This window comes from Dreissena polymorpha, chromosome 3 (assembly GCF_020536995.1).
Source record: "Dreissena polymorpha isolate Duluth1 chromosome 3, UMN_Dpol_1.0, whole genome shotgun sequence".
Lineage (NCBI taxonomy): Eukaryota > Metazoa > Mollusca > Bivalvia > Myida > Dreissenidae > Dreissena > Dreissena polymorpha.
The window spans coordinates 140,567,484-140,581,585 of record NC_068357.1 but is presented as its reverse complement, the minus strand read 5'-3'; the positions used below and the strand labels follow the sequence as shown (position 1 = coordinate 140,581,585).

General features: G+C 34.6%; 1 protein-coding gene across 3 annotated transcripts in view; it reads left to right on the top strand.

The window, feature by feature from the left end:
- LOC127871693 (uncharacterized) overlaps window positions 1–11,782 on the top strand; it is an 86,650-nt gene extending 74,868 nt beyond the window's left edge. For all 3 annotated transcript variants that reach the window (XM_052414821.1, XM_052414822.1, XM_052414820.1), the window contains 3 exons: window positions 292–441; window positions 6,244–6,334; window positions 7,805–11,782. In XM_052414821.1, the coding sequence (XP_052270781.1) occupies window positions 292–441; window positions 6,244–6,334; window positions 7,805–7,843 (280 nt within the window). In that variant the 3' untranslated portion in view covers window positions 7,844–11,782. The remainder of the gene's footprint in view (window positions 1–291; window positions 442–6,243; window positions 6,335–7,804) is intronic.
- The last annotated feature ends 2,320 nt before the right edge of the window (window positions 11,783–14,102 follow it).

Below are 14,102 nucleotides of genomic sequence, written 5' to 3'. Positions count from 1 at the left end.
CATAAACAATTTAAGGTATATTTGAGCTAGGTAATGCAAAAATGGGATGTCATAAGTAGCCAGCATAGCTCCAGACCAGCCTCGGCAATTGCTCAGTCCGGCCAAGTGCTATGCTATCCACTTCAAGGTCACGCAAGGTTACATGGCATAGTTAGTGGACAGGGTAGCTCCTGCCAAGACTGTTCTGGAGCTAGGCTGGCTGAACATGGCATGAGGTCCATTTTAGCATAATGCAGATTGAAGATAATAATGACAGGACCAGACTCTTACCTGAATTGATGTGTTTTTCAGATTCCAAGAAACTGTGATATTTTTCTGTGCTAAGCCCGAGGGTGGAAAGAAGGAGGTTACACCAGACTATTTCTTTGAGAAGTTCGAGACATTCTGTCAGGACTTTAAGGACACTTGGAAGAGAGAGCAGCAACGGATAGTCAAGATCAGGTGGGTTGCAAGAAATCAGGGTCAAAATTGCAAAGCTTCATAGGGAAAAGCTTAGGAAACTACTTTATTAGATAAGCATTTCTTTAGTTTTTGTATTTCGTGGTCAGTTGTTTAAGACTTCTTTATATTTGAACATGTAATCAGCAAGTCAATTTCGCTAAGATATTAAATATTGTATCCTATTGTTAGAGGGGAACATTTTATTTCTCAAGTCTTTTGTTAATTGATTTAATTAATTATTGTTTGATCTGCATAGTTCCCTTATAGGGGTATTCCACTACAACCTGATTCCCCATGATTTGTCCCGATTTCCAATATTTTGAGATCGGGGACATTAGTAGCTCAATCGGCAAAGGTCCTTATTAATTCGTAGATAGTCGTGGGTCGGTTGCAAGTGATTCCTGCAACTCGTTAGCTCCCGAAAAATCGTGGCCAGATTTTAAACGTGTTTAAAATTTGGCCAGGACCTCCAAGACTGAATTTAATCGCAATTGACTCGTAACAGGGCCGTAGTGCGTTCTTGGGCCTCGTAATGGAATAGTAGCTAATTTGTGACTCAATTGGGAAATCGGTGATCACGTGATCTGTCTACGAATCAGCTACGACTATGTCAAGACTAGACAAGTTCACCCCGAGTGAGTTGCAAGCCCGCTTAGATTCTTGTGATTTAGATCAATATCAATAGATATTGGCGCCTAATTCATGGGTGCATTCGGTGAGGTCCTAGCTTAGTTATGACCGATCTGCATCGTTCGTTTTACAGGCGCAGTAGATTCTTACACATCGTAGTAAAGTCGCGACCCTATTCGCAAGACTTCAACCGAACCCCAATATTTGTTGTAACTCAATTGTACCAGTGTCGTAACTGAATCGTAGACTGTCACGAGTCTTGCTGATTCAATAAATGTGATAAATTGTAGCAAATGGTGGGCTTGTTCTGGTAGTGGAATAGGGCCATTAAGTACAACTTTAGTTAAGAATTCCTTGGCCTTTTCCCACTCAGAAGCAAAGTGAAAATTACTATGTGCAAACAGCATAAAACTAGAACAGCCTGTGAGTAACTCACAGTCTGTTTATGTTTTATGCTGTTTGCTGCTCATCAGTATCTAGGGGTTTGAAAAGAAGCCTTAATGTCTTATAACGCTCAAAATCAACGAAAATTTTGTAAAGTATTTCGTAAAATAAAGTTAACACCTAACCAATCAGTGTTCCTTATAGCAATAGCCACAATTTCAACGTGGTATGATTACATAGATTACATAGATTTCAATGTGGTATGATTACATAGATTTTTGTTAATACAAAATGCTCTTTTTTATATATTTGTGACCACAATAAATTCCATGTTAATTTCCTGCGAATATATATATTGATACGACACACGAACACTAAAATGGTACAATTTTAAAACCATAATAAAAACGAGCCTTTTGTATCCACAAACATCTATGTTACCAGACGACATCTGGCATTGAAATTTCGACAATGGCCATAGGGAACAATGATTTTTAATTGTTTAGCTTTATTTTACGAAATAATGTACGATATTTTTGTTGATTTTGAGTAGTAATGTTACTTTAAAAACTTGGATCTAGTAAGAAAGGTCTTTAATAAAATTTAACTTTCTGAGGGACTACAAATGCTGAAAATACATATCTAAGTGGTAATTGGTTAAGTACAACTTTAGTTAAGAATTCCTTAAGGAGCTTTGTTCATACTAGCCTAGATCCCATATTGGCCAAACCAATCGTAGCTAAGAATGAGGAAGAGACGTAGATTGATGCTTGGATGTGCTATTTACAAAACAATCTCAGTGAAGACTTCAATATTCAGATTTGTTAGATTAGATTCACATAGAAAAGTATAGTTGGTAACCTTATTGAAATAGAATTCTAGTATATTCAAGCATGATATTGTTTATACTTGTTTATTAAGTCTAAATTGTAAGAGCAGGTTGGTGAATATGGAAGAAAGATTTGTTGAGACAATATTGGGTGCTTTTTGCTGCATGTGAGTTTGTTTATATGAGTCGTGTTCTGAGAAAACTGGGTTTAACGCATGTGCGCAAAGTGTCGACCCAGATTAGCCTGTGCAGTCTGCACAGGCTAGTCAGAAACACTTTCTGTTTTTATGGTATTTTATGCCCCCCTTCGAAGAAGAGGGGGTATATTGCTTTGCTCATGTCGGTCTGTCGGTCCGTCCACCAGGTGGTTGTCAGACGATAACTCAAGAACGCTTGGACCTAGGATCATGAAACTTCATAGGTACATAGATCATGACTCGCAGATGACCCCTATTGATTTTGAGGTCACTAGGTCAAAGGTCAAGGTCACGGTGACCCGAAATAGTAAAATGGTTTCCGGATGATAACTCAAGAACGCTTAGGCCTAGGATCATGAAACTTGATAGGTAGATTGATCATGACTCGCAGATGACCCCTATTGATTTTCAGGTCACTAGGTCAAAGGTCAAGGTCACAGTGACCCGAAATAGTAAAATGGTTTCCGGATGATAACTCAAGAACTCTTAGGCCTAGGATCATGAAACTTGATAGGTAGATTGATCAGGACTCGCAGATGACCCCTATTGATTTTGAGGTCACTAGGTCAAAGGTCAAGGTCACAGTGACTCGAAATAGTAAAATGGTTTCCGGATGATAACTCAAGAACGCTTAGGCCTAGGATCATGAAACTTGATAGGTAGATTGATCATGACTCGCAGATGACCCCTATTGATTTTCAGGTCACTAGGTCAAAGGTCAAGGTCACGATGACCCGAAATAGTAAAATGGTTTCAGGATGATAACTGAAGAACGCTTATTCCTAGGATCATAAAACTTGATAGGTAGAATGATCATGACTCGCAGATGACCCCTATTGATTTTCAGGTCACTAGGTCAAAGGTCAAGGTCACGGTGACCCGAAATAGTAAAATGGTGTCCGGATGATAACTCACGAATGCTTATGGCTAGGATCATGAAACTTCATAGGTACATTGATCATGACTGGCAGATGACCCCTATTGATTTTCAGGTCACTTGGTCAAAGGTCAAGGTCACAGTGACAAAAAACATATTCACACGATGGCTCTCACTACAACGGAGAGCCCATATGGGGGGCATGCATGTTTTACAAACAGCCTTTGTTAGTTTCAAGGAAGTCACTCCTTACCCAAAATCAAGTTTAGGTGGAAAGCGTCGTCCCTGATTAGCCTGTGCGGACTGCACAGGCTAATCTGGTACGACACTTTACGCACATGCATTAAGCCCAGTTTTCTCAGAACACGACTCATATGTCTTTTGTGAATGATAGGTTGGAAAAACAGTTGTGTTCAATTGACAGGAACAGAGCTATTGGCTGAATTTGAATTATTGTGTTCAAATATAACCGGTGAATGGTAACAACTAAGCCTTTGACACAATATGAATGTGTTCAAATGTAACCTGTTAATCCAAGGAAATGAGGTCTTTACAGAATAGGAATGTTTGTGTTCAAATATAACCTGTGAATCACAGGGACTATGCTGCTCTTGAATTTTCTAATATTGGACAATACTTTACACTCATGCATTGATAATAAAAAATGAAAAGTTTTATTTACAGAAATAATGGCTGCAAATGATAATAATTTAGTATAGACATAGTTGAAGGTGAAATACTATTGTCAGCAGATATTAACATTAACTGCTTCAAAATTTATAACCAATGTCATTTATGACTTCATTTACAAAAAATTGTCATACAGTGTATTACTTATGCAAACACTTCCTCAAGCAAATGAATAAAGGTAGAAAACTAATTCTGGCCTGCTGTAATAATTTCTGGCATCATGTTTTTCTTGAATTGTCTACCTTTATAACTACATTTGATATGCATTTCCTAGTTCACATGACATGATTATGATAGAGAGGATATTGTAGTTGCAAATTTTGTGAGTATTTGAACAAATTTCATTTGAAAAAAATGCTCAAGTAAAACAGGGCAAAACTTATATTTTGTTTTTGTACAAACAAAATGTGCAGCTCATTGTGCTGTATGCAGTTTCTTCAAACTATTATCAGTTCCATGTTGATTACCAACACTTAATGAATTTTACTGGTAATGATAAGAAAAAGAGTATAAAGTACATTTGATGTTAAAGATTTTACCAATTACGTACCTAATCAGATTTATAATATTAACCATTACTCATCTGAAAGTGTGATAGTACCGGGTCCTATGAAGATGAATGCAGTTTATTTTATGTCTTCTGTTAATGTTGTCATTTCTATAATTCAATTGACAAATTAAAGGTTCAAAGCTCTGTGTTTTACCATATTCAGTTTATGTAATCAACAAGAAAATTAAGTACTTCACGTCTATCTTACAACTATCAATAGATGGCTCCATTTATTCCCACTAGATTACCTGTGATATCATTTTCATGACAAAATATAATCTTAAAAAAAATTGTTTTAGCGCCATTAATTCCCCCCAGATTACCTGTAATACAATTATCTTGATAACATAATAATCTTGAAAAGAAATTATTTAAGCGCTGTTCATGTTGTTATTATAACCTGGAAAATAACTCATTTACCCTGATCTGTAAACAAATTCTACATCAAAGCGCCGTCAGTTGGAAAACTTCACCAAGATGCTGATAACAATTAATATAATTGTCTAGAATGTTGATGTTCCCTAACTAGAATCAGCCTCCGATCTTGGTATCATTTGCAAGAATTATCACTGTATGCCAATCACCGAGATAAAAACTGTATGAAGTCTAGTTATGCACGAGGAAGTAATAAATAAAACATTCATGATGGCTTAGAAGCTCTTGGTCTGGGGTGGTTGAGTGCTTTGTTAAAATGGTTTTTAACATTCAAGATGGCTTAAAAACAGTGGATCAGGGGTGACATGAGTGCTTTGTTTTAATAGTGTGATGGTTCAACGGCAATAAAGTGTTTCTTTTGAACTGGTATGCAGCTAATTGACATGTTAACTACTAGAAAATATTTATTGTGCACTGAATTTTGCATAATTTTGACACAGATATGGTATAAAACTGTCCATTAATCAGAAGCAAAACAAATTTAATGCAGGCACTTTGAAGTTTATTGAGGAGACTTTTTTTCAAAACCAATAATATTCTCCATCCGTATGATAATTACTATAACATTATTATATTTGATAAAATTGCCCAGCTCCAAAATGTTCTTTATTTCATTTGTTATATAATATTTTGTTGCTTGTTTAGGTATCAAATTACGTCATTTTAAATATTTTTTACACACATAATATATATATGCTGTATATATATATATGCTGTATATATATATATATGCTGTATATATATATATATATATATATATATATATATATATATATATATATATATATATATATATATATATATATATATATATATATGCCCAAGCCTATGGCCTTGTACACAAAGTTATTTCTTTGTGTCAAAATTTGATATACTATTAACTGTACTAGAAACAATATTGTTGGACATTTATCTGCATTGGCATTGAAATAAATATAACCAGCCAAAGTTAATTATCATTAAATGAAGAAAAAAATGTTAGTAATACATATTCTTTTAGGGTGGTGCTTGAAATATCAATTCGTAGCAATTTATATATATTTTTAAGGAAACCTTGACAACAAAACTCAAAATATAGTTTTAAAATATTTTCAGAAATTTTATTTTCCATTAAGGATTCTGGAAGCAAGTTATAAATGTAAGTAGCCTATAGTTTTCTGTCAGCTGTTTTTTACAACTAAAGATGTAACCAACATTGATCTAATTTCAGGATTCGTGAGAATGAAATTCGGGTGAAGCAGATGCAGGAGAGGTTGGCCAAACAGCCCGTACGGACACGCACACGAACACGCGGTGGACTGGTGAGTTGACTGTTTGCTGCATACCAGAATGCAGCTTCCTGGCTTGCTTTTATCCTTCTCTTCCAACCTGTAGTCTTGTAGCACTTCAGGATGATGTATCTGGTCTTGACTTGAAATCTGCTTATTTCAACTTTATGATGTCTATAATGTGAGTCTATTTATGTCCCCGGATGGAATGATCAGGGGTATATTGTTTTGGGCCTTTCAGTCTGTCTTGTCTATCTGTCATTGAATGTGTCTTTCTGTCATTGTACGTGTCCCAAAACTTTAACCTTGGTCTTAACTTTTGCATTATTGATGATAGCAACTTGATATTTGGCATGCATGTGTATCTCATGGAGCTGCACATTTTGAGTGGTGAAAGCTCAAGGTCAAGGTCATCCTTCAAGGTCAAAGGTAAAAAAAAAGAGTTCAAAGCGGCGCATAAGGGGGCATTGTGTTTCTGACAAACACATCTCTTGTTTCTTTGTATGTTTTTTCTTGCAATTCTTTCAATAATCTTTTTATAGATTTAGGCTAGTTATATAGGAGAAAGACTTCTTCATGCTTAAGGGTAATTTTGCGAGAATTTAAAGTTAATTTCTGGGTAAAACCAAGCCCTATATCTCTTTAAGTTATCTAACTTATTCTTAGAATTCAACTTAGACCACTGATCAATGGTGTTTCTTGTCATATTTGAGCCTTTTTATTACAATTCATTAGATATTTAAGATGAAAGTTACGTTAAAGCATTAAATATTGTTAGTTTTGTTGCATGATATTCTTGATTTACTTTAGATTTAGCTGGTGCAAGTCAGCATTGTATCTATTAATGATTAAGAGCAGTGCCTGATGCCCACACATGAATAGATATTTAATATGGTATTCATACAAGATACATCCAGATTTGCAATCATCATTACTCCTGTCTGTCTTTGAATAGCCATGTTAGTTAACCTTGTCTCTCTGAGAAAGGCTGAGTTGTTTTGGTGTATTAAAATCCTGTACATATCCAAAAATGGCGTATGTTTGTGTTAACAAAATTCTTAAACACATGGGTCTTATGACATGAGCAGTTAGTGTAGGCTGGTCTGGACCTTCCACATCCATATATGGCAGAAGACCCATTATGGCACGATACATATGGCAGAAGAGCCATTATAGCATGATGTGGCTCATTTAAAGTCTAATAGAGTCAATCTTTATAAAGTCCTGTTCATGATGCATGAACAAGTATTTAGAAAGCATTATTTTAATATACAACAGTGGCAAACATGACCATTTATTACTGCTTATGACTTAAAGAAACTATTTAATAACAATAGTATCTTGTTTATTTTTATTATACATAACATACATTATCATATGTACTCGGTATCTACCAATAGCACTTTACAATAAGGGGAAGTGGGAAAAAAATTATGAATGCGTTTTTATTGTTGCTCCATTCCTTGTAAATCTTAACAATTGTGTCTCCATTGCTTATAACAGAAAGACCGCCTGGCAAAGCAAGGTCTCTTGGAGTCATGAAAGCAAGCCCTACCACAACCTGGTCAGGGACAACGACACCTGAGTACAACAGTTCAGTTGGAAGTACTCTAGCATACAAAAGCTGCAGCAGTATTCATCCCGGAGCACTTGTACGCATTAGGTCTGAGTAAACCGTCATGACTACCAGTACAAGCTATTAGTCCGCTTGGTTGAAGTTCAAAGACTATGAGATGTACCTCAAGATGGGGACAGATTTATGTGATTCTCTTGGATGCTTGAGATGTTATTTCAAGGATATTGCTTGTGATTTATGTTTTGACACAAAGTTGGGGAAAAATTAAGAAACTAAAAGGAAGTTTCCTTATAAAAATAATTGCTGGCGAGTTGTAATGGTTCTGGGCATATGGACACCAGACTGAATATTGAAAGAAACGATTACATTTACAAAAGGATAAATAAATGTAAGAGCTATGGCTATATAGATGTTGTTACACTGAGTTTGGATTGAGTTTTAATTTCTAGTAACTTCATTGTCATGTTCACAAGAGCAATTGCACTCACCCGTTCATTGTATGAAATATTTTCATCACAAGATGTTGTTAAGCACATGACTTATTAGTCTTAGCAGTAATATATTAAGATTTAATTGTGATATTGCTATTGATTTTAATCAGTCTTTCAGCCATATTCAAGGAAACACTATTCTGATTCTCTCTAATACATGTCCGCTATTTAAATATTGTGCTATTGTGTCGCTCAAATATAATATTTGAGATAAGATAAAGAACTCAAATTACCAGTAATGGTTTTCATGTTAAGCAAACTAAGCAAAAGAAAGAAAGGAGTTGAGGAAATACATTTTTCTACTGAGAATAGGGAATTTTTTTGGCAAACTCTTGTATGGTTTTCCATCTAACAATCATATCATTATTTTGGAAAACAATCTGTCTCCTTAAATAAATGGCGATGAAATATTTTTGTTGTTATGTTTGTGCGTTTATTTTTTATTATAAAATGTTCAAATATGACATCCACACATCTGTTCGAAGTAAATTAAATGATATATTAAGGAATATATTTGAGAATCGTTTAGATCCCTATTTAATATTTATTATTTATATTGAATCTCATGATTTTGTGTACTTTTTTTATCAGTTGCAACATTATCTTCCTTATAATATGTATATATATATGTTTTTAATCCTGTTATTTTCTAAACATGTTGCAGTATCTTGTGAATAAAATGTAAGGATTTTAGTCTGAAATTATATTAATAAGCCGGTAAAGGGGAAACCAGGCTCAATGCATACCCGGTATGTGTTAAGTATTGTCCCAGATTAGCCTGTTGGCATTGACTTATATGGGCCGACAATATCTGCTTTTATGGAGTTTTTAGATTCAATGATGTCTCATCGAAACAAATATCCATTCTAGGAAGAAAGTGTCATTCTTTGAGCACAAGAGGCTAGCCCTAATGTTAATTTAAGCTTTTCTGGAAATGGTTTTTGCCATGCAGTGTTGGAAAAGGAATATAAAAAATTGATCTGCTAATCAAACCTTTAAGAATGATATAAATATGATGTTATGATTGCAAAGAAATTAGCAATTAACATTTTATTCGCTGCTTCAATTGATTGCAATTTAATGTGCACAGCAATATTAATGAGTAGAATACTGTTTATTCTGTATGATTTCCCAACCATTCAGCTTAATTTTTTATCGACATTCCTAAAACATTAAGGATGATTATTCATCCTTGTAGATATCCTATAATTATTAAAATGACTTGTTCAGAGATTGTCAAAATGACAATTTTCCAACTTTTCATATTAATTGTATAAATGATATAAAATGTATGTAATGTAACAGCCTGGTTGGCTGAGTGTTTGTTAAATAGATTTTAAATCCAAAGGTAAGTGGTTCCAGTGGTGGGTTATTCAGTTTTCCTTTTTCTTTCTTTCTAAAATAATATTCTTTTGTCATTCAGGAGCTCAGATGTGTACATGTACATTTATCAGCTAAAGCATAGTATGACAAATTAAAAAAGTAAAAAATCTGTGAACAAGTTGCTTTAATGAATTGCAGACAAATTGTTAATTTAACATAAACATGTTATATTTTAGAGAACATTCCAAAATGATAATAGCTTGTTTTATCACGTCTGAAATACACCCAATGTAAATGATGAGATGTTTATAAAATGTGTGCGAAATGTATCTAATGAAAAACACCTGTTATTTCATTCAGAAATTGATTCATTAAGGATTTTATTTGTACAATTGTAACAGATGCTACTATTTGAAGTAGTTTTAAAGTAACATTCCTGCTCAAAATCAACAAAAATTTCGTACAATATTTCATAAAATAAAGCTAAACAATTAAAAATCTTTGTTCCTTATGGCAATTGCCGAAATTTCAACACCGGATGTGGTCTGGTAAAATAGATGTTTGTGGATACAAAATGCTCGCGTATATTATGGTTTTAACATGGTACCATTTTAGTGTTCGTGTGTCGTATGAAAAGATATATTCACAGGAAATTAGCATGGAATTTATTGTGTCCACAAATAAATAAACACGAGCATTTTGTATCTACACAAATCTATGTAATCTAACCACACCTAGCGTTGAAATTGTGGCTATTGCTATAAGGAACACTGAAGGTTTAGGTGTTAACTTTATTTTTCGAAATACTTTACGAAATTTTCGTTGATTTTGAGCGTTACAGAGACTTTAATCAAATAATGAATATTTTCAAAAACATGGATTTGTTTGATCTTTCTCCAATTATTACATGCATAAAATATTTTTTTCCAAAAAGTTCTACATCCAAAATAAGTACAAAATGCATGTTTCATTTAAATGCTAGAACCATTGTTCCAAAGAGTTCTTTAGGGATGTTTTACATTTGTTCAAGATTTAGTAATGTATGTTTGCATTCCATATGATCACTTGTGGTTTTATTTATATGCAAGAATGGATCTTCTTATTTGTTGATATTTAGAGTTTATTCATTTTATACATGATATTTATTTTCAGCATTTAGAGATTTTTACATTTTCACACAGTCTTTGTGTACATTTTTATTTGCTTTTTGTTTCAATTACATTAAGTTGGTTGTTTCCATATGCCATCATTCCATTTGTTTATCATGACGATGGTTTGCAGATACTTTAACTTAGTGTGTTACCATTTTAACTCTTCCAGTGCTGGAACCGAATTTTGAAGGCCTTTGCAAACCGTTTGGATCCAGATGAGACGCCACAGAATGTGGCGTCTCATCAGGATCCAAACTGTTTGCTATTCTGATAGTGTTCTTTGAAAAAAATCAAAGAAAATGCTCATTTTAGAAATTCAGCAGAAAACATTTTTGCAGACGACAAATTTCCCAGCATGACAAGGGTTAACAGTGTTTGGTAGCGTAACTTGTAAAGTAATATGGCTCCTGTATGGAACCTCAAGTGATGTCAGCAATTAATTAACAGGTTATACAAGTGTATAACTCAGCTGCTACATTTTCATACTGCAGTTATATTGTTCAGAACAATATTATGTAAGACATTAACAACAAACATATAAAGTTAATGTAAAGTCTCCTATAGCAAACATGGTGCACCATTTTATTTGATTGATTTAAGTTCTTTAGACAGTTATTCCTTTTGCTCATCCGGGAAAACATTTTAGCTAGGGAGCTGGCATCCATGAAATCTCATTTTGTCAATGTTTTCATTATCTTATGAAAAACACTTAATGTGGAACTAGTTTGATTTTACCCAAGGACAAGAACTGATTTTAATCTTACCACATCTGACAGTTTTGTGTTATCTGAATTTCCACACAAGCCATGGATATTTTGTGACGTTGTTTGTGACTGCTGATATTCCAGTTATGTCATCAGTCGTTGTTTGTGACTGCTGATATTCCAGTTATGTCATCAGTATGTTTTCCTTTTTAATGAAATAAATGATACAAATTCAATATTGTTTAGTATTTATTTTAGAGTGTTTAAGTGCAAACAAGCCAAATAATAATGTATGATAAGTATTTGTCTGAAAGGCATCCATTATTTTGCTTTAATTGACAGTACCATATGTGCATGCATTTTATTACAATGTGTAGCAGATATGAACATAGTATGAAACGTTTGTTTAAATATGTGTGTGTGTGTGCGGTTTAGATATTTATGCCCCCCTTCGAAGAAGAGGGGGTATATTGCTTTGCTCATGTCGGTCTGTCGGTCCGTCCACCAGGTGGTTGTCAGATGATAACTCAAGAACGCTTATGCCTAGGATCATGAAACTTGATAGGTAGATTGATCATGACTCGCAGATGACCCCTATTGATTTTCAGGTCACAAGGTCAAAGGTCAAGGTCACGGTGACCCGAAATAGTAAAATGGTTTCCGGATTATAACTCAATAACGCTTAGGTGTAGGATCATGAAACTTGATAGGTAGATTGATCATGACTCGCAGATGACCCCTATTGATTTTCAGGTCACTAGGTCAAAGGTCAAGGTCACGGTGACCGGAAATAGTAAAATGGTTTCCGGATGATAACTCAAGAACGCTTAGGCCTAGGATCATGAAACTTCATAGGTACATTGATCATGACTCGCAGATGACCTCTATTGATTTTCAGGTCACTAGGTCAAAGGTCAAGGTCACGGTGACCCGAAATAGTAAAATGGTTTCCGGATGATAACTCAAGAACGCTTATGGCTAGGATCATGAAACTTCATAGGTACATTAATCATGACTGGCAGATAACCCCTATTGATTTTCAGGTCACTAGGTCAAAGGTCAAGGTCACGGTGACCCGAAATAGTAAAATGGTTTCCTAATGATAACTCAAGAACGCTTATGGCTAGGATCATGAAACATCATAGGTACATTGATCATGACTCGAAGATGACCCCTATTGATTTTCAGGTCACTAGGTCAAAGGTCAAGGTCACTGTGACAAAAAACATATTCACACAATGGCTGTCACTACAACTGAGAGCCCGTATGGGGGGCATGCATGTTTTACAAACAGCCCTTGTTATAAGGTCCTTTGGTGTCTGAGATTGATTTAAGCACATGTGTTCCCTTCACAAGAACCTTATGACACACTTTGTACGTTTTCATTATGTTTCTTTTGTGTAGGAATGAAGTTTTTAATTTTAGGAATTTAATGGATAAAATAATTTTTCTGCACCTGAAAAGCAACTTCAATACTTTTTGGTCGTAAACTCACCAAAAAGAACCTTGCTGACATCTTAACAGTACCTCTCTAATTAAAACACTGTAATTTTTATAAGCTCATCTATTTTTTGAAAAAAAATTATGAGCTATTGTCATCATGTCAGCGTCAGCGTCGGCGTCCGGTTAAGTTTTGCGTTTAGGTCCACTTTTCTCATAAAGTATCAATGCTATTGCATTCAAACTTGGTACACTTACTTACTATCATGAGGGGACTGGGCAGGCAAAGTTAGATAACTCTGGCGTGCATTTTGACAGAATTATGTGCCCTTTTTATACTTAGAAAATTGAAAATTTTGGTTAAGTTTTGTGTTTAGGTCTATTTTATTCCTTAAGTATCAAAGCTATTGCTTTCATACTTGCAACACTTATTAACTATCATAATGGGGAAAGTTCAGGCAAAGTTATGTAACTCTGACTGGCATTTTGACAGAATTATGTGCCCTTTTTATACTTAGAAAATTGAATATTTTGGTTAAGTTTTGTGTTTAGGTCCATTTTATTAGCTCATCTATTTTTTGAAAAAAAAATTATGAGCTATTGTCATCACCTTGGCGTCGGCGTCAGCGTCCGGTTAAGTTTTGCGTTTAGGTCCTCTTTTCTCAGAAAGTATCAATGCTATTGCATTCAAACTTGGTACACTTACTTACTATCATTAGGGGACTGGGCAGGCAAAGTTAGATAACTCTGGTGTGCATTTTGACAGAATTATGTGCCCTTTTTATACTTAGAAAATTGAAAATTTTGGTTAAGTTTTGTGTTTAGGTCCATTTTATTCCTTAAGTACCAAAGCTATTGCTTTCATACTTGCAACACTTACTAACTATCATAAGGGGACTGTGCAGGCAAAGTTATGTAACTCTGACTGGCATTTACAGAATTATGTGCCCTTTTTATGTCCCCCACTATAGTAGTGGGGGGCATATTGTTTTTGCCCTGTCTGTCTGTCTGTTGGTCTGTTGGTCTGTCTGTTGGTCTGTTGGTCTGTTTGCGCCAACTTTAACATTTTGCAATAACTTTTGCTATATTGAAGATAGCAACTTCATATTTGGCATG